The sequence below is a fragment of the Lutjanus erythropterus genome, chromosome 7 (assembly GCF_056507025.1).
Source record: "Lutjanus erythropterus isolate fLutEry1 chromosome 7, fLutEry1.hap2, whole genome shotgun sequence".
Taxonomy (NCBI): domain Eukaryota; kingdom Metazoa; phylum Chordata; class Actinopteri; order Lutjaniformes; family Lutjanidae; genus Lutjanus; species Lutjanus erythropterus.
Genome location: NC_139323.1, coordinates 12,389,076 through 12,407,670, shown reverse-complemented (window position 1 = coordinate 12,407,670; position 18,595 = coordinate 12,389,076). Strand labels below are relative to the sequence as shown.

At 40.6% G+C, this 18,595-nt stretch overlaps 1 protein-coding gene across 3 annotated transcripts in view; it reads right to left on the bottom strand.

The window, feature by feature from the left end:
* Positions 1 to 15,314, bottom strand: part of LOC146323675 (capping protein, Arp2/3 and myosin-I linker protein 3-like) — a 46,018-nt gene extending 30,704 nt beyond the window's left edge. For all 3 annotated transcript variants that reach the window (XM_084722750.1, XM_084722752.1, XM_084722751.1), the window contains exons 1-10: positions 15,213 to 15,314; positions 10,079 to 10,173; positions 3,055 to 3,105; positions 2,891 to 2,950; positions 1,254 to 1,375; positions 1,006 to 1,100; positions 616 to 686; positions 417 to 490; positions 264 to 339; positions 99 to 187 (exon numbers count right to left, since the gene is read on the bottom strand). In XM_084722750.1, coding sequence (XP_084578876.1) covers positions 99 to 187; positions 264 to 339; positions 417 to 490; positions 616 to 686; positions 1,006 to 1,100; positions 1,254 to 1,375; positions 2,891 to 2,950; positions 3,055 to 3,105; positions 10,079 to 10,173; positions 15,213 to 15,270 — 791 coding nt within the window. In that variant the 5' untranslated portion in view covers positions 15,271 to 15,314. The remainder of the gene's footprint in view (positions 1 to 98; positions 188 to 263; positions 340 to 416; positions 491 to 615; positions 687 to 1,005; positions 1,101 to 1,253; positions 1,376 to 2,890; positions 2,951 to 3,054; positions 3,106 to 10,078; positions 10,174 to 15,212) is intronic.
* Positions 15,315 to 18,595: the final 3,281 nt, after the last annotated feature.

Here is an 18,595-nt window from a genome sequence, read left to right as displayed (position 1 = left end):
AGTCAGTTCCAGTACTGAGCTTTTTGCGTACAGGCAGTTTTGTAAAATTGGATCTGTGCCGGACTCTGGATTGAGGTGTTAGAGGGATCAAAACTCACGATTTTAACCCTGCGTTCTCCAGAGTGATCTCCTCCAGGCTGGAGGATTTGCTGACCGTGTGAAGGACCTGCTCAGTCACCTCTGATCCCTAAAGGACAAAAGAAACATTTAAACTTTTCACCTGTGTGTTTGCAGCACAGTAAATCAGGGGCGTTTATACTCACTATGCGCAGATCTTTGCAGTACAGTTTAGTGAACCAGGTATTGTACGCCATTGATGCCACAATCACCGCCAAATCCCTGGAAGAGGTCAAAGTGAGGTAAAATAGGTAAAATATATTCGAGGTAATAGTGTTTGACCGCTCTACGTCCCTCACCTGCTCTCCAGGTGGCTGAAGTCCAGCAGGTTAAACTCTCGGTTGTCCTGGGAGTGATAGATGGTGTCCACATCCTAGGAGCAACATTACCCATGAGCCTGTTTGCGGCAGTACATGACCCCCCACATTCTGTGCACAGTGCTGTACATAACACTCAAAAGCACTCACAGCGACACAGGCACAGTCCCACAGCTCTTACCCACTGCACTTCCTCCTTGCAGCTGATGCCATTGTAGTCGCACAGAGCTGAGTACGTCTCTGAGAAGCCTCCTGAGAGATGCAGGCGGGAGGAAAGAAAAAAAAACACAAGAGAGAGAAAAAAATGAATGAGTTGATGTGAACAGCTGCTTCCTTTGGTGATAACAGGAGAGAAAATGGAGGAAAATGCACACAGAGACATTTGTCCAAATTATCAATCTTTTATTTGTGTGACAGAGCACTTTAAAAAGAACATCTGGGAGGCCATTTGTGAAGCGTGTGAGCCAACTTCCTCTTGAGTGTGCCAATTTGCACGCATGTGTTCCCGTCAGTGTGTGTTTGTGCGTGTGTGTGTCTAAATTCCCATGTTTGATGATAATGTCTCTTTTACCACAGGCCCTCTGGGTTTCCACTGAAGTCTCTGAGCTGGGTGAATACTTCCTGCTACCCTCAGAAAGGTCACTGTCTGAATGACAGATGGACGGGCTGCAAAGATAAAAGAAACACAGGTACTGTAAGGACATCATTTATCTCTGGATTATTGGATAAATAAAGGTCATTCTTCTTTCTGATTATATACCACTGCACAGATATGTAATTTATTCTGATTTTTCTCTCCTGTCAGAAAGTGACACTTACGCAAAGATGGAGTTGTTGAATATTCGAGACAGAGCGAAATTAATATGGCTGACCACATGGTTGAGGTGTTCTCGTGACTCGAACCTTAGGGAGTAGCTGGACTTGTCAGTGTCGATGATGACCTGCACAGAAAACACAACTGTAAGGGACCGTATGAAAGTTCTTGGGATGAGCAGGGAGAGGGGGTCGAATCTTATGCTTCACTTTTTCAAAAAACAAGAACCCCCCCACCTTTAAAAGACTAAAACATCTTCCCCCAGAAAACTCAAAATACAGTACTGAGTTTGTTTGTTTCACCATCAAGATAAAAACTCAATGTATGGCCACCTGTTGAAAGTAACTCCAAACATAGGATGCAGCATATCTACTCTTTGCTATAACTACCATTGGCTGTAGCTCACCTACTAGCAGCCTTTAGCTCAGTTAACCCATGTAAACACCAATGGTACCAGGCTGAGCAGTCTCTCAGTGAACACAGCTGGACCGGGACTAAACACATCCTCTGAGGCCAATTTTATGACAGGGAATACAGTACCGAGGTGATTCACAGTGGCTGCAACCAGGACTCTGACTCCAGCAGAGATGAAGACGAAGGCGAGCAGGGTCAGCAGAGGCGTAATGCCGAACAGAGCAACGTGGAGACAGAATATTTACACATCGAACACGGTGGATTAAGGATTTACTTATTCACTAAACATAAGTTGGTGATTGCTGAACAGTGAAAAGACAAACCAAGACTTTTTGGTGAGTTTTATTTTGTTTCTGTCAAGTTTGAAGGTTGTTTTCTGAACAAGCTCGTCTTAGTTTGGTAAAAGACAGAAACTTGAATTCAGAGGGTATATTAGGTGCAAGAATACTTCCTAAGAGAGCTTATGATTGCATACATGTGTAGGAATACAAGAAGAAAGAATTGAATTGAATGCAGGTATCACTTTACTGGAGAGGTTTTGATAGTGTTTGTACTGGGTTATTTCAAGAGATACCTTAAAGGTACTGAGTACTGATTCCCTGCCATATACATACATGTCCCAGCTGAAGCTACAGGGGGACTTACGTCTCATGAGGCATGAAGTGGTATTACTAGACATGCTAATTTCAGTAAATATCTCTACAATGCAATACCTGGACATCTTTAAAGTCATATTTATTACTGACATAATAATGTTGTAATGTTCATTTTTCTGAGTGTTAATTAAAATTCTAACCATATCTTCACATTGCACCAATAAGCCCTAAAACAGACAAGAATGCTTTTTCCCTTGAAATTAATCTCACAAGCAAAGAATATTTTTTACCAAAATATAAAAATTAGGGTAAGTAAAAATGAATGCTCTCATAAAAAATTCAGATTACCCTCCCTTTAGCAAAAATAAAATACAAACTCCCCCCCTTTTCCTGACCTCCTCTCTCAGCCTAATATTTTTACACCATCCCAAAGCAGTTTTTCTTGTCGCCAGAAGAGAAAAAATTAATAGAAGAGCATCAACTGTCACTGCAGCTGTTTGATAAATGCTTTAAATGTGTTTTGTCATTCTTTGAAGGCCAGAGTGATGTAACCATTATACAACTGTACAGACAATTAGCTCTAACAGTGAAGCAAAGTGCACTCAGAGTTCAGTATTAATGTTGAAATTCACCTGGTGCTCAGGGTGGGAATTCAACGCTCGAATCTCCAAGAAGTTGAAAGTGGTTTCTACCTGTTGTCAGATACAGGTGACAAAGTAAAAAAAAAACAGCAGGCACTGTGAAAGAAAAAGCTTCGTACTGTCAGAAATTGGAGAGAGAGAGCGGTAAGAGGTACCTTAGCTGGAATCTTTGGCGCCAGGAAATAGAGACGCCATGTTGTGAGAACCTGAAAAAAAAAGCAAATTGAATCAAGATTACGGAAAAGTTCACTGCTCAGTCACACTCCCCGTGGGGAGAAAATAGTCCCGGGAGTTTCTATGGTAATGATGAGAGGGAAATGAGAAGTGTATATTCACATATTGATCCAGCTAAAAGCCCTGTGTGTCAGAGGAACGTTGTCTAACATTAATAGATTAACATACGCGATACAGGCTGAGAAATGATGGCGTGTTGTAATGTTTTAATCACATTCTCACAAATATGAGATGTAATTTCATTAGCATTACATTACGTCTGCTGTGGGCAAACATCAGAGCGGCTCACGTATTTAATTTGAGACACAGTGTGGCTTTGGGCTCAACAACAGCCAATAATTTAATTTCTGGTCATTCAGCATGTCCCCATCAGAATTTAAAGGGACAGTTCACCCCAAAATCTAAAACAATATTGGGTTTGTGTGCAATGTGAAACATTTGTAAATGTTTTAAGGTGTATACTGCTATATGCATCACATGACTTGTGTCATATGACTTGCATCTTGCGAGTCTCTTCAGTGATCATGTGACCTACATAACATAACTTTGCTCATTGTAACCCTAAATATGGCCTCATCCTAAACATAACAAAGTAGTTCTGTTGCCTGAACCTACCTGAACAATATGTTTAAAAGGCTTTCTGACAGAAAGGTGTCATACAGCTGTTAAAAGGTACCTCATGCATCTGTACAAGAAGCCAAGGGGTGTGACAAAGCAGCGTCAGTAGTTGACAAGCTGCGATGAGAATGGGTGGGATGCTCACAGCACCTTACAGCACTGCAAATTGGTTAATACTGTAGTGAATGGACAGCCCAGAACGCCTTGGCGTGACAAAGCAGCAGCATTTGATGAATAGGGATGAGAACAGGTTGTTTGTTTCTAACCCTGACCCTAACCCTAGCCGTAACACAGTGCAGAAAGAGGTGCACATCTACTCATGGACGAGAGGCTTCTACTCGTCACAAAGCTGGATGTAAACATCTAAGTCTGTGTAAAGTAATAATGAATATATGTTCTAAGTTCATCACACCACAGAAACATGAGGCCAAATTTGAATAATTTTGCAGGGCTTATAAAGTGTTGGGGGGCCATGGCTCTACTGGGTTATTGAGACATAATTCAGGTCCACCTAAAAAAATCCTGAATACAGAAATCGTGAACAACATTTTAACGATCTAACGATGCAATGAATGTATAATTTATAACACATGTATAATGTGTTAAGAAAAACTTTCTTTATACAGACTTTACTAGTGTCATCCTTGGCTGAGCTGTAATCCATGCACAGTGATACAGTTGGTGCGTGTAGTTCTGCTGAAAAAGAAAGTAGTTCCGATATGAAACTTCTCACAACAAGGTTGAGGATTATCTTGAGTAACCAAGTCATGATTTCTGAAAAGGGACATATATGTTGAGTTTTTCAAATGTAATTTTCTAGTTCCATTATGTTTATAAGAAGGCAGACATCCTACGGCCGATATCTCAGTCTCACAATCTGTGGGCTAGAGGAAAAACCAGGATTTTTGAATTTGGGGTGAACTGGCCCTTTAAAGAGAAGAGCTGCCACTTTCGGTCTTAATTATGTTTTTCTGCGCATTTCAAGTCATGGGATCGGTTCCAGAGCCAGAAGTGCCGGTCATGCTGGGTCAGGATACCAAATTAGCATTTTTGCTACACTACCTCCGCTAATTTGCCGTCTACAGTCTGAAGTGCGTGGGATCATTTTTAGTGCAATGCAAAGATGATGGGACTTTGGACGTGACTGGCAATCTGAGAGCAAACAGAGAGCTTATTTGTGCATCTCCATCTGAATGAGCACATGCAGCAGATCTGCGCCCAAACCCACTTATTCTCAGCAAGGAAACATTTGTGTCATGCAGCTGTTGGATAAATCTGATTCTGCCCCTGATTCTTGTTCATGAGCAGCAATGCAACCTTTTTTTTGTTGCAAACACACCCTAAAAAAGTCAGTGTCTCTCATCATCAAGGCAAACAAAGAGTAGTGATTCTTTGGCATTTTGGCTGCTCTCCACCAGCCCCTGAGTACTGCCCTCTGCTCTTTTTCTTCTCTTCTTCTGCTCCGTCGCTCCCAATCATTTACTCCGTTCTCTCTGATGGCCCTGCTAAAACACTCCCTCAGGACACAGCCCCCCCCCCTCCATGTGTCTCTCCCCAATGAAGAGCAGTAATTAAATTACAGCTCTCCCACTCCGCTGTTGTGTTTTTTGGAGAGAGGAGCTTGACACAGGCCTGTCAGAACCACACACTGACAGCCTCTTACTCCCACACAGCGAGTGAGGTGTCTGAGATGTAGTCACTCAGAATGTGCATGTGAGATGGAGACAGAGGCAGCGAGAGCGCGTGAGTCTGAAGGAGCTGATTAAAAAGACCAGATTGTATCACATTACGGTGATGAGTCGGGGTTATGGGTGGTAGTTAAGAGAGAGCGAACGAGTAAACAGGAGTAAATCACGCTGATGCAGCAGCAGAGAGAAGAGATCTGGTATTAAGAGCTCCACATCAAAGAGAGACCACACACACATCGTGCTTATTGTGCCATATAATTACACAGGAGAGCTGCTACAGGACAGATATTCTCAGCTCCTCTTGTTTGACACTTTGCATTAGGGCTGTGCATTGGCAAGAATCTGGCTGTGCGATATGTATCATGATACAAGGGTACAATTAAATGTATTTTGATATATTGCAATTGGGGCAAAAAAGTTGTAGTTAATTCAAACTGAAAATTAAAATTGTGACCGCATTACAAGCTACAGCCAGGCCACAAATCTGCATAGCTCAAGTTAAGACTCTTCAAGTATATTAGTATAATTATTTTAGTATTATTTAGTATACCTATTTTTAAATAAAGAAATATGTAAAAGCTAAATGCATCATTGTGTATCTACCAGTTTTTTTGTTTTTGTTTTTGCAATAGAAATAATCACTAAGATTTTGATAACAGCCAGTTCAGTTTACAGTATACAAGCATAGGTTAAACGTGCTGCACTTCTCATTCTGGCTGCACTTTGGATATTATTACTAACGTCTGATGTTGTGGTCGCCATTTCCTCTGAAATATTATTACCAATGCACACTTGTCTGATTGTATGCAGAGAATAAATGCACTTGTTGTCACATTTTGGATGTATTGTGTTACTAATTGTAGCTGCATGGGCACTGATGTTCTTGTCATTGCCTTGTGGTCAATAGCATTAGGCTTACAGCTATTTCTTTGTCTAAATTCAATGGAAAAACTACATTTATATCGAATGTGCTGTGTGCCGCATCTGATTTTATTGGGAAAATGAGAACTTCCTTATGAACCAACTCTGAAGTCATGAGAATTGACTTTTTCCTAAGCACTTCACATATTGGTCTCTCCTTTGCACCAGGAAAGAAAAAACCCTGGAGCTGGCCATGATCACAATACAGAGTTTTCAAAAATCAATATAGCATCACAAAACATCATATCTCAGTACAGTATCGCATCTTTTTACATCCTTACTTACTTTCTTCTTACCTGTAGTGTTATTTATCAGTTTCTTCCAGTGTGAGTTGCAGAGTGTTGGAGATATCAGTCATCGAAGATGTCTGCCTTCTCTCAAATAGAGTGGAGCTAGGAGGCACTCAGCTTGTGGCGCTCAAAGCACCTTACCTGATATCAGACTGACCTGTCAACTCGTTACACTCTATTTCCATATTCAGTCTGACATTTCCTTCACCCTAACTGATTTCCCTGGGGAAGAGGGGGGATTTGACTTTCCCTAACCAATCACTAGAGACCAACTTATACACCTAAATCTAATGTCATTGTGAGCAGACAATGTTACATTGCCCTGCCGACATACTTTGTTTTTGCCCCCCCAGTCTGTGGTTTTGTGAGAATGAGTGTCTGAGGGGTAGTAACGTTACATTAGTCGACTACAGTGTGTACATAAGCTATGTGCTGTTTGCTGCCACAGAAAATAAAGTTCCTGTAATGTTATTATGGCATGTTTCTGTACTCTTCACAGAAAAGTTTGTCCAGATTGTGAAAAGCCTAAAATGGTCTTGCAAATATGTTTTGGAGCTGTGAAGGTGGAAGCCACAGATAGAGTTACAAATGCGATCAGATCATGACTGAGTTCTGTTTTGGTCGACATGAGCTTAGCTTGTAGCTGCTAATTATCTAGCTCTGCTGTTGCATAAACACATTATATAAACAGGAACTTTTTATTTCTTGTCTGTGGACATATACAGAAATGGTCAACATGACAGGTCTCTGAACAGGCAGCCAAAGCATCTTGATGGTGGCTGGCTGCACAGATCATAAAACCTGTTTAGGAAAAAAGTAGTTCCTAGATGAAACTGCTCACAACAAGGTCCGTGGATTATCTTGAGTAACCAGGTCATGATTTCTTGAATGGGAGACTACTGTTGAGTTTTTCAAAAGTAATTTTGGCACTTTGCGCACCACAAACCATATGTGACAATTGGTTCAAGAGAAGGCAGACATTTCTACGGTCAAAATTTCCAAAACTCTGCCACTCACAGCAACACATTCAAGGTGGATCATTAGCACTACATGTAAGAGGAAAAATATGTATTTTTGATGTTAGTGTGAACTTTTTCTTTAAAGAAACTTCAACATATCTCCTTACTTCCAACCTCTGTGAAATATGAACACAAAGCCTTAACATGTTTAAGCTTCTACACTTCCCCAAAAACTCCTAACCCCGTGCGTTTGATCAAAGTCCAATCTATTTTCATGTCTTCCATGCTTGCCCAGCAGGAGCAAAAACTCCTGCTTTCCAGTTCCACTTTTAAGAGGAAGCAGTAAATGAGATATGGATTAGAAAGATATTATTGGAAAGATGTTTCTAGAAGATAGACATATCAAAGTGCCTGAATATCAAAGGCTGTACATGCAGAAACTCTCCTAACCACCCGTCATTGCCACACACCAAATCATTAAAGCATTCATTGAGTGGAAGCGTTGCTCTGCCAGGCTGAAGCTTGCTCGGCTGGGGATGAAAGCTCATTGGATCATCGGGGGACTTGAGGAGGGGCAACGGGAGTAACTTTAGTCTTTTAAACAGTATTAAAAATGCAATGACTTCACTGCAGTTGGACTGGGAATGGTATAAGATCTTGCTTGTACTGGCATATGGTTAGCTGCTGCAATTAAAGTAGCACTCCATCAATGCAAGCTGCTCTGTACTGTGCAGGTCAATGCGGTGCAAGGTAGTTGACCACTACATGGCCCCTGTCAGAGAACACAGTCATCAGTTGCATTAATGCTCTTTACAGCATATCTGTGACCTGTCATTGACAGCAACATTAACTAAAAACATTTAAGAGCTGTAAAATGAGATCAACATGCCATGTCAACATGTGTCACTGTGTGAATACTAAACAACAGTGTGTTCACAGAGCTACAGTATACTTGCTGTTTAACCACACGTTAACATTTGCATATGCATAACATTAATTTCTGAGAATGCACATAACAATCACTTCAAACAGACAGAGGTAATCCAAGGCAGCCATGATGCATATGCACAGGGGTGCATGTGCAAACATGTGGTTAAAAGCTAGTATATCTCCAGACTAATACAGGGCACACTAGCTGGGCTGGCCAGTTATCTTATCACTTGGTGAAGCTCATTTCTGAACAGGCTAATTACTGAAACGAGTCTGTACAGACATTCCAGCGGTCTAATAAACACATTTAACATTGACAGGGCAGAGCAACATCATGAAATAGAGAGAGGATCCAGTTATTGTGCTACATGAGCCTGACAGCACATTGTCTGTGGCAATGAAGGCAGAAACTACAGAGAGTGGAGCGACAGGAAGGAAGGGAAACAAGCACATATTTCCAAAATAAAATTTCAAAATTGAAGTCCTTAAACAAAAATGTGTGAACATAAAAAAATCCCCAGCATAAAACGAAATATTTTGTTTCTTTCAAGGGGGCAGGAGGTCCTGTAGACTGTTTTCCCTACCAAAACAATGGTAGAGGAAACACTAGTCACTAACCAATCACAATAATTCATCAGTATTTAACAAACCATCTAGTATTATTCTTTAAACTATGAATCCTTTTTAAATAAATTAATTAATATTTTCTTTATATCATGATAATTTAAATGGCAGAGTGCCACGGAGTACTTGAAAACCATTAGATTAATTATCATTTTCTCTATTGATCGATGAGTTAACTGTTCCATTAAATAACAGAAATTTGTTAAAAATGTTGACCACTCTTGCCCAAAGCAAAGCGTGACGTCAAACATCTTGTTATGTCCACAACAGAAGACACTCACTTTACTATCATAAAGAAATAATATTTTTTTATTGATTACCAAAAACGATAAACTGACTAATAGTTGCAGCTCCAGCACCTATACATGTCAAATACAGGCATTCTTCCAGGGTCCAGTCTACGTCCTGGTCCATAGTGTAAGAGCTGATTGCCCCAGATTTCGTCCAGATAGCTGGCTGAGCCTCACTCAGTCTAATAGAGATTTCATATCTCTGCCCCATATTCTCTGATGAAAGCACCCCAGAATCAAAGGCTGTGAGCTGCTCAGCCCCCCACTGCCTCCACAGTAGGCCTCGCAGACACAGAGGAGTCCACAGCCGCTCCCACAGATACCGTCTATCCAATATTCATCCTGCCAGGCTGCCAACAGCAGTCACAGAACAGGGCCAGCAGTTATAAAGCAGTTAGTAAGTGACCTCAGAAGCGAGACGTTTCTACCTCCACTGTGACAGATCCATTAACACTGCAGTGGAACTTTACATCAAAGCTACTGTACATACATGATGCATGCATCGGACTGCTTATGTTGCAGGATTGAGGTGTTCTTCTACATCAGCAGCCCACTGTTACTGTAGCACAGAGGCCCATTAAAATCAGCCCAGCCCACTGTGAACAGACTGAAAGCAGCAACTTACCAGTATCCTGTCCTCTGTTTTGCCGTTTTTGGCGTCAAGCTTTATGCTGTAAATATACTTGATTGATGATTTATCAACTATCTTCTTGATGCTTTCTGTGGATGAAACCAAAACATACAGACACATAATGTTAGAACAGCATTTTGTATGGTTCATAGCATTTAATAAAAAACACATTACTGCTGAGCATTTTTCAAAGCATGCTGTAGTCTTTCAGGTTTGTTTGTGTTACATTAAAGATAGCCGCTGTTTTCAGTAATTTCCATGCAGCGTAAAAAAATCTACTTGGAGAAACCGAAGACTAATTCATCACGGTGAAAATTATGTCTGCGTTTATTTTTGTCAAAGTTACATTAATGTTGATTTGAAAAGTCACCACTGCATTAGTATACAACAATAACTAGTTTGACAAACATAAAAAGTGATGTGTGACGTCTACTGCAGATGATCTGTCTCTGCAAGTTGGCTTCATATCATATCAGAATTGCCTTCAAGGTAGAGCAAAAACACATTTGAAAATGTCTAGTTGGTACACGTATTCATAATGAATGTTCAAAAACTGGGGTGTTCTGGCAGTAAAATTAAAATTGAAAGGATAAAAATTAAGGGGATAGTTCATGTTAGGTCTGATTATTTGAATTGGGGTTGTAAGAGGTACTTAGTCAGTGTATTATCTATGATAGATGGAGGTCAGCACGCCCCCAGGGTCAGCAACAAAACCTATATTAGCCACCTAAAATGAGGTCCAGTTAATAAAATCTAAATGCGTTTAAGTGTATGCTTTATGATTTATCATATTTTCTCTACTTTACCTTGCTGTCAGACAGTCTTTTCTGTTCAAACTGTCTCAGATAACCCAAATAACACTCTCCAAAAAAACAAAAAAAAAACAGAAACAGTCATTTTACCCGCAGAACACGGAAGTTGCAGGTCTAGTGCCACCTCAATCTATTTATTTGTGTTATTGTGTGACTTCGGTGAATCCAAGCTAACCTTGTACAACACCGCAGTCACACAGTAACACAAACAAACTATCAGATCAAGGCAGTGGTACACCTGCAACTCCCATGTTCTGCATGGTAAAATTGCTGATTTTGCCAGTGGTGTCTGGTTGGTTTGTAGAGAGTGCTATTTGGCTCCTCTCACTGTGGTTTCCTGTCAAAAAAGGCTGTCTAACGACAAGGTAAAATGGTAAATATAATCTGAATATACTGGAGACTTAAACTGAAATAAATTTTTTTGAGCCTCCAATGAATTTTGCTGCTGACCCTGTTAGCTTCTGTGCTGGTACCCCTGCTGTTTCCCTTAAATGGGGGCATGCCAACTGGCATCCACTGAAGGTAATACACTGACTGTGGATAAATATCTCATAAATCCCACTTCAAATAATCAGTACTGTCCCTTTAAAGTGCAGCGCGTGTCATTTCCCATCTCTATTTCACCTCATTTCCTGTCATCTTACCATAGTCAAATCCCTAATAAAGGCATAAAAATGTCATTTGATAGTCATTTGAGATCAAATCAAAACACAAATCAAATGAGTCCAAACTAAACCAGCCTGACCTTTGGGCGGACAGGCCTGTATTCACGTCTTCATTTAATAACTGAGAGATACATCAGGCTTGTCATTTAAACAGACCTGTCCTGGCATTTTAGATGACAAAATAATCCAATGAACTGTGAGTCTGTATAAATCTTGATGATTATAAATAAGTTACAAACCTCTTAAATGCAAAATGATACATCTGCATGTAACACTGAAGCACTGCTTCTGAATAAAATTTATTTGGGAAGTTGCCTGGATTAGTCACGGATAGACTTGGAAATATTACAATAATTTTCTCCTGTGTTGCTGAATGAGTTCAGCACCGGGCTATCACCGAGCCACTCTGGCATCATCAAAATGGTTCACAATATGCTTCAGTGTCATTTTCTTCCTCACAAGAGCAACATGACACATGCGAGCATCAGTGTCTGTGATTCACTGAGAAGTGTTCCTGTCAAACAGCATCGCCGTCAGTGCTGCGACCCCTGACATGTATACGGCACGCAACCTGCCTGCCGCGCCAGAGGAGGCGTCTTAGTCACAGGACGGGAACACACGGCACCAAGAAATATACAGTCACTGTCAGGAATGACATGATTCAACCTCACCATTGCATTACGGTGGCTGCACAGCATCCTGACTGACGACTTTACGAGCAAATCGATACCAAAGCTGGGACGGTGGGATTTGGCAGGGGTGTTGATACAGTCGCAATGGATAGTAAAGCGAGGTTTTCTCTTTATGGACTAGTGTGTATCCATATTCTCAGGTGCACATAAGTCAAATTGGTGGAATGTTGTTAAGTCTATTTACTCAAGTACTACTTGAAATTTACTCGAATATTTCTATTTCTATTTCTATCTAATTTCAATTTAATGCTACTTTGTACTTCTACTCTACTAAATTTCAGAAAGAATTATCATAGTTTTTTCTCCATATACATTTTTCTGTCAGAAATAGTTACTTTGCAGAGGAAGATTTTGCACAGAAATCATAAATGAATAAAATATCATGATTAATCAGTTATCAGTATATAAAGTTCATCATGAAAAGAAATGAAAAGCATGTTTACATTTGTAAAATATGCATTTCAATGTTGAGAGACATGTTGAGAGTAAAAGAAGTGAGGGAGAGGCGTTAGCAAGAACAAAGCAGTGAAAATGGATGCAATGCACAAATTTGTGTGAATGCAGCTGGAGCGACCCTCAGTCTGCTCTGCCTGTGTGTGTGTGTGTGTGTGTGTGTGTGTGTGTGTGTGTGTGTGTATGTGTATATATCTCTCTGCAGCTCTCACAGACAAAGAGCAGAGGAGACAGATGGAGAACGTAATGTAACCGTTGTTCTCTATTTTTAGTCCCAACCTCAAAAATATATGCAGTGTATCGGCCGGGGGGTTACAACTCACTGCCCAAAGGTCGACACCTAAAAACCATCCTGAATACCAGCACCAGTCTCTACATTGTTTTTAGCAAAATCCTGCGTAGCATGTCTTTAACCTGTTACAATATAGAATGCTGCATACACAGTCTAACACACTGGATGACCGCTATCTACGTTTTCAAAGTCCCTGGGATACAAGAACAACCTCCGAGCTGCAACCTGCATAATGCTAATGGCAATTTAGTACCTGAGACACTTTTCTTTTGAGGCGATGGAGTCATTTTAATTCCAGAGTTCATCTGCTGACATGCAAACGTTCCCAGCAAAACAAGTTCCTCCTCGACACAATTTTGCGGCAGCACCGTCGCTGCAGCCTGGGCTTAGCACCATCCAAGGCGTTTGTGACTGGTTTAAATAAATACAATACTTATACAATACTTGTTTACTATTTTCTTATTAGTATCTGCCAAGTCAGGTGAACCCAAGACACTTGGTTACATTGGTGGCAGCTGTTTTTCTTTTCTGTGTCAGTCAGGCAGCTATTATTTGTGCTGTTGTTTTTATAGCCTAGCTTCATCAGTATAGCTAGCCAGCTTACTTTGTTTGAAGATTTAAAACATGAACACAGCTAGGCTACGGAAACAATATCATGCGCAACAATATCACCATCCATCACCATGTTTGACTGTAGACATCATCACATGCCAATCCGCCCAACCCTAGATGGCACTTTAAGAGAAAGTTTGTGCTGACTTTCCAAGCCTCTCAAAAAGCATGAATGCTTTTCTTAAAACAAACTGTCATCAGTTTGCTATATGACGACAACCTCAGTGAATACAGGATCTATGAGAGTTGAGACTGATATGACAGTAGTCCATCCCGAGAAGAGATCAGGACCAAAGTCTCATTCAGGTGACCTTGTGCAGGCCTGCAGGCCACCAGGGGCCACAGTGGCCCCTCTGCTCCACCTGTCTGTCAGTCAGTGCAGGCAGGGCAGGAGGAGGCAGTGCAGCCTCGCGGCAGGTGACTGAATGGAGAGGCAGGGATTCCGCTGGATTAATCATCACAGTGCGCCTAATAGAGCCATTAGGAGTAATTAACACAGCAGCAGCAGAGTCCCGGATACCCTGAGCATCATGTGTGGAGTGTGTGTCTGTGTCGGTGCCGTGACTTTGACATGTGTAAGCTGTTGCTGTTTGAAGAAAAAGGAATAAATATTTGTGCATTCTGTTGCTTTAGTGTCGCTCATGCATTTGTGTTGGCAGGAAGAAATGGTGAACATCTGCCTTTATTAGACTCCATCCCTTTCTCACTTTTCTCAATCAGTGCAGCGCCCTGTGGATAGACTGTAAAGATAAAATACTCAAAGGGTTCAGGTTCAAAAGGGAAAAAAGCCTACGGGCTCAAACTAATGTTTATTTTCATTATCGATTAATCTATTGATTATTTCTCCATTAATCAGTTAGTTGTTTGGTCCATAAAATGTCAGCAAATGGTGAAAAATGTTGATCAAGGTTCCCCAAAGCCCAAAGTGATGCCCTCAAATGTCTTGTTTTGTCCACCACCCAAATATGTTCAGTTTACTGTCATAAAGGAGTAAAGAAACCAAAAAAGATTCACATCTGAGAAGCTGGAATCAGAGAAATTTTGACATTTTATATTCAAAAATGACTCAAATGATTAATCAATCACCAAAATAGTTGGCAATGAATTTAATATTTGATTAATAATTGATTAATCATTGCAGCTCTCCTCTGAAATAGTGTGTGTTGTGTAAAAAAAAACGTGCAGGGAACAAAACGCTATCAGCCCCACAAGTACACACCATTATTTCCACAACGCCCCTTTCCCTCTCTGGCCTAAGGCTGGGGTTTTTATTACCTGATCCGCCCCGAGGGGCACATTTCAAGCAAGGTATATTTCCCCTGCACTGTAAATAATTCATCTGCACATTAACTAATTCACATGCACTGAGGAGGAAAAAGGTTCAGGATCAAAATGCAAAGGTGCAGCTCAGGACCATCATCCAATGCGTCTGTTCGGTCGCAGCCTCCGCCAGACGCGCGGAGAGGAGAGGAAAAGCATCCCGAGCATGAAGGCAGACACGCCGGGGGTGACCGCGGCTGCAGCCCCGCAACAACACACACACACACACACACACAGAGACACACACAGGGAGCAAAATATCCAAGCACAGCCTTTACCCACCTGTGATATCCTTGCTCACACTTACGAAACCAGAGGCAGTGATCTCCTTAGAAGCCATGTCTTCTCCTCTCTCCTATCGCCACCCCTCCTCCTCCTCCTCCTTTACTCAACCTCCTCCCCACTGGCTCTCCTCCCTCTCTCTCTCTCTCTCTCTCTCTCTCCCTCTCTCTCTCAGAGATGGACAAAAAGGACGGTCTCTCTCCCAGGCATTCCAGCAGAGCATCCGACTGCCCGACGCGCTTCCTGGAAGAAGAAACCCTGTGGATGTTGGGAGGCTGGATGTAGGGAGCGACGGGAGGTGGAGGGAGGGGCAGAGAGGTGGAGGGAGGGATGATGAGGAGAAGGCGGGGATCACTCAGGGATAATGAGGCAGCTGTAGTTACCTGTGAAAGCACAAAGCACAAACAGGTTAGAAAATTCACAGGAAATACACTGTGCTCTGGCTGCAAAATGTTCGAGGTGCAAACCCAAACTGATCCTGAAACTATTTTAATTTTAAGATTTAATTGCTTTCCAGCTGCAATTCTGGGAGTGTATTGTCTCTCAAATAATAATAAAACAGGATTAGATGTCTATAGCCTGGGCACAGCCACATTTAGTCATCCCTTTTTGCTGTCAAAAATAATGCTTATGCGTTTTCTTTAATTATTCTTCACAGTTTTTTTAGTATTAAAATGAAGAAAAGGGTCTTTGGGAAACGTTTCCTTTAATCTCAGCCCATGCAGGGTGTGTTGCTGTCTGTTGATTGATAGCAGTTGGCTGGCTGGCTGAGTCCCAGCAGGGGAACTACTGTCTAACTAAGCAAACTTGCACTGTCATGTCAGAAAGCATGTTTTTAATAGTAATGAAGAGTAAGGCTGTATTCAGACACAATAAGGCGTTGATGTTGAATAAACGTGCTTATGTACTTGGTGAATGGTGAACTAAATGAGTGTAATTTACTCCTGAGAGAGATAACAGCACTCACATCATCAGCTGATTTAAAAATCAGTGTGACGGCCGCAGAAAGAGAGTGTGTGTGAATATGGACAGAAGTGCCAACACGATATAAAAACTTTCTTTGATCATGAAGTCTCATGTTTATCAGTAATTTTGTGGTGCATCAGTGAAGTGTATGAACTACACTGCAGACTGGCATCTCTTCACAGTGAGATAGACACACAGATTCATGTTACACACTCATCTCCACACAGCTTTATCTATGGGCACTTATTAAAAAAATAGGATCCTGTATGTGATTATATTGAGAATCTCTGTCAAAATAATGTCTTGAAATCTCAAAATAATTATTTGTTTTTTCAAAATATTGATTATATAGCTCAAAATGATGAGAAACTTACATACTAATTCATTATTTTAAAATATAGTCATTGTTTTGTCAAGTCATTATTACAGAAATGTAATCATCATTTAATTTCACCTTCACATTAGTATCTAATAATGTTACTTAGATCTTTTTTTTCTTTTTTGTATGTGGTTTGTATTCTTTCAGATGTCAGGCATCATCCACATTTAAAGCAAAAGTTGATCTTTATGTTTGCAGGAGAATAGGCTACTATTCTAATTTTTTTTTTATTTGAACTGAATTAAAAGCAATTTTTACATTTACAAATAAAATACATACCTAAACATGGATATTGTGCACAGTTTGGTATTGATGTATGGGACTGTGAACTTTGTTAAAAATTTAAAAATGTGAACTATGAATGTGAATTAGTTCAGAGACAGCTCTTTTTAACTGATTAATTTGACTTGCAGAGCAGATAAACTCAGATAAACTTTACAGGTAGAATAGGATTTGTCAGTTGCTGTTTATAAACGCACAAGAAAGAGGCTGATTGTTGACTCTCTTTTCCAGGATGTCTAATACCAATGTCTTGGGTTGGTAAAGTGTCTGAGCACAGCAAAATAATAAGGAAATAATACGGTACAGCTGGAGGGTGTGTATTTTGCCTTTAAGCAGGTGTAATATTTATCATGTTCACCATCTTAGTTTAGCACGTAGCCTGTGATAGACAGCAGTCTGAGGTTTAGCGTGTTAGCATGCTAACATTTAGTCATCAGGATTAAACCCACAGTCCACCTGGTTTTATTATAAAACAAAGTCCTGGACAAACTGAAAATCTGATCTGATGGTAGCACAAGATAAAAAGTCAGTAAATTGCCAATGTTACAATTCATTCTGAATGTCTGAACCAAATTGACAATCCATCCAACAGTTGTAGATAAATTTCACTCAAAACCACAGATGTGAACCTCATTGTAGTGCTAAAGGAAACAGTCAGAAAATCGACAAAGTCAGTGGGATTCAATAGTTATTTTAGTCTGGAACAAAGTGGACAGACTGACAGACATCATGATCCATAGAGCTAGAATTGCTATAAAATAATCATAATAATAATTGACTGGGGGTTATGATTCACTTCATTTAATTTACCAAAACTTTATCTGATTGTAACTGATTGCATTTAGCTGAATAAAATTAAATTCTCGCCAAAGAGAAAATAAGCATCAGCATCTGCAAATAAGAAAAGTAGGATATAAACAGAGCAAACAAGGAATAACGAAACACAACCTCCAACCTGAATAAGAAGAAATTAATGAAATTGTGAAAAGCAGAAATTGATTTCTGCATTGGCAGGATGTAATAATATCAGCAGCAATAATCTGAAACTAAACTAACTGAGAAGATATGAAAAATTACATCAAAACTGTTGTGTCATGAGGCAGCCTGGTAGCTCAGTTGGTAGACCATTCGTCCCATGCACTGAGGCTGTGAGTCTTCTGCAGCGGCCGTGGGTTTGACTCCTGCCTACAGCCCTTTGCTGCATGTCATTCCCCCCAGTCTCATGCCCCCTGTCCTGTCCTGCCATGTCTTTCCTGGAGACTAAAGTCATAAAAAGCCCGACAAGATATTAAAAAAGAAAAAAAAAATTCTCTCACGTTTGCAGCAGGTCATATATGTGGCACAAACACTGATGGTGATTGTGATGACATCTGAGAACTAGAAGTAAAACTGCTTGTTGATAGTAAATTGGTTGTGTTGTGGTTTGGGGTTTTTTCTTCTCAGCTTCTCTGTCTGAACCTGCATTCTGCTGTCTGATGGCTCCGCCTGTTAACTGGTTGACAGAGGAAGGAAATGTCTCCACCAAGATGACCATCTCTGTCTGTGGTGTGCTGTGATAGTCACTTACAACTCCTCCTAAGACATGCCATTATTCTCTGTCTCACGGCTTATAAAATAAAAAGGCTGTTGAAAACAACAGTGGATTTCTGATCAATTTTAAGTGGTGGAAGTCTTCAAGTTGCAATTATTGTCAGTTTCCCTCTTTGTACGAAGCGTCACAGAGGAGCTGCACATCTAATTTTGGACATTGGACAGA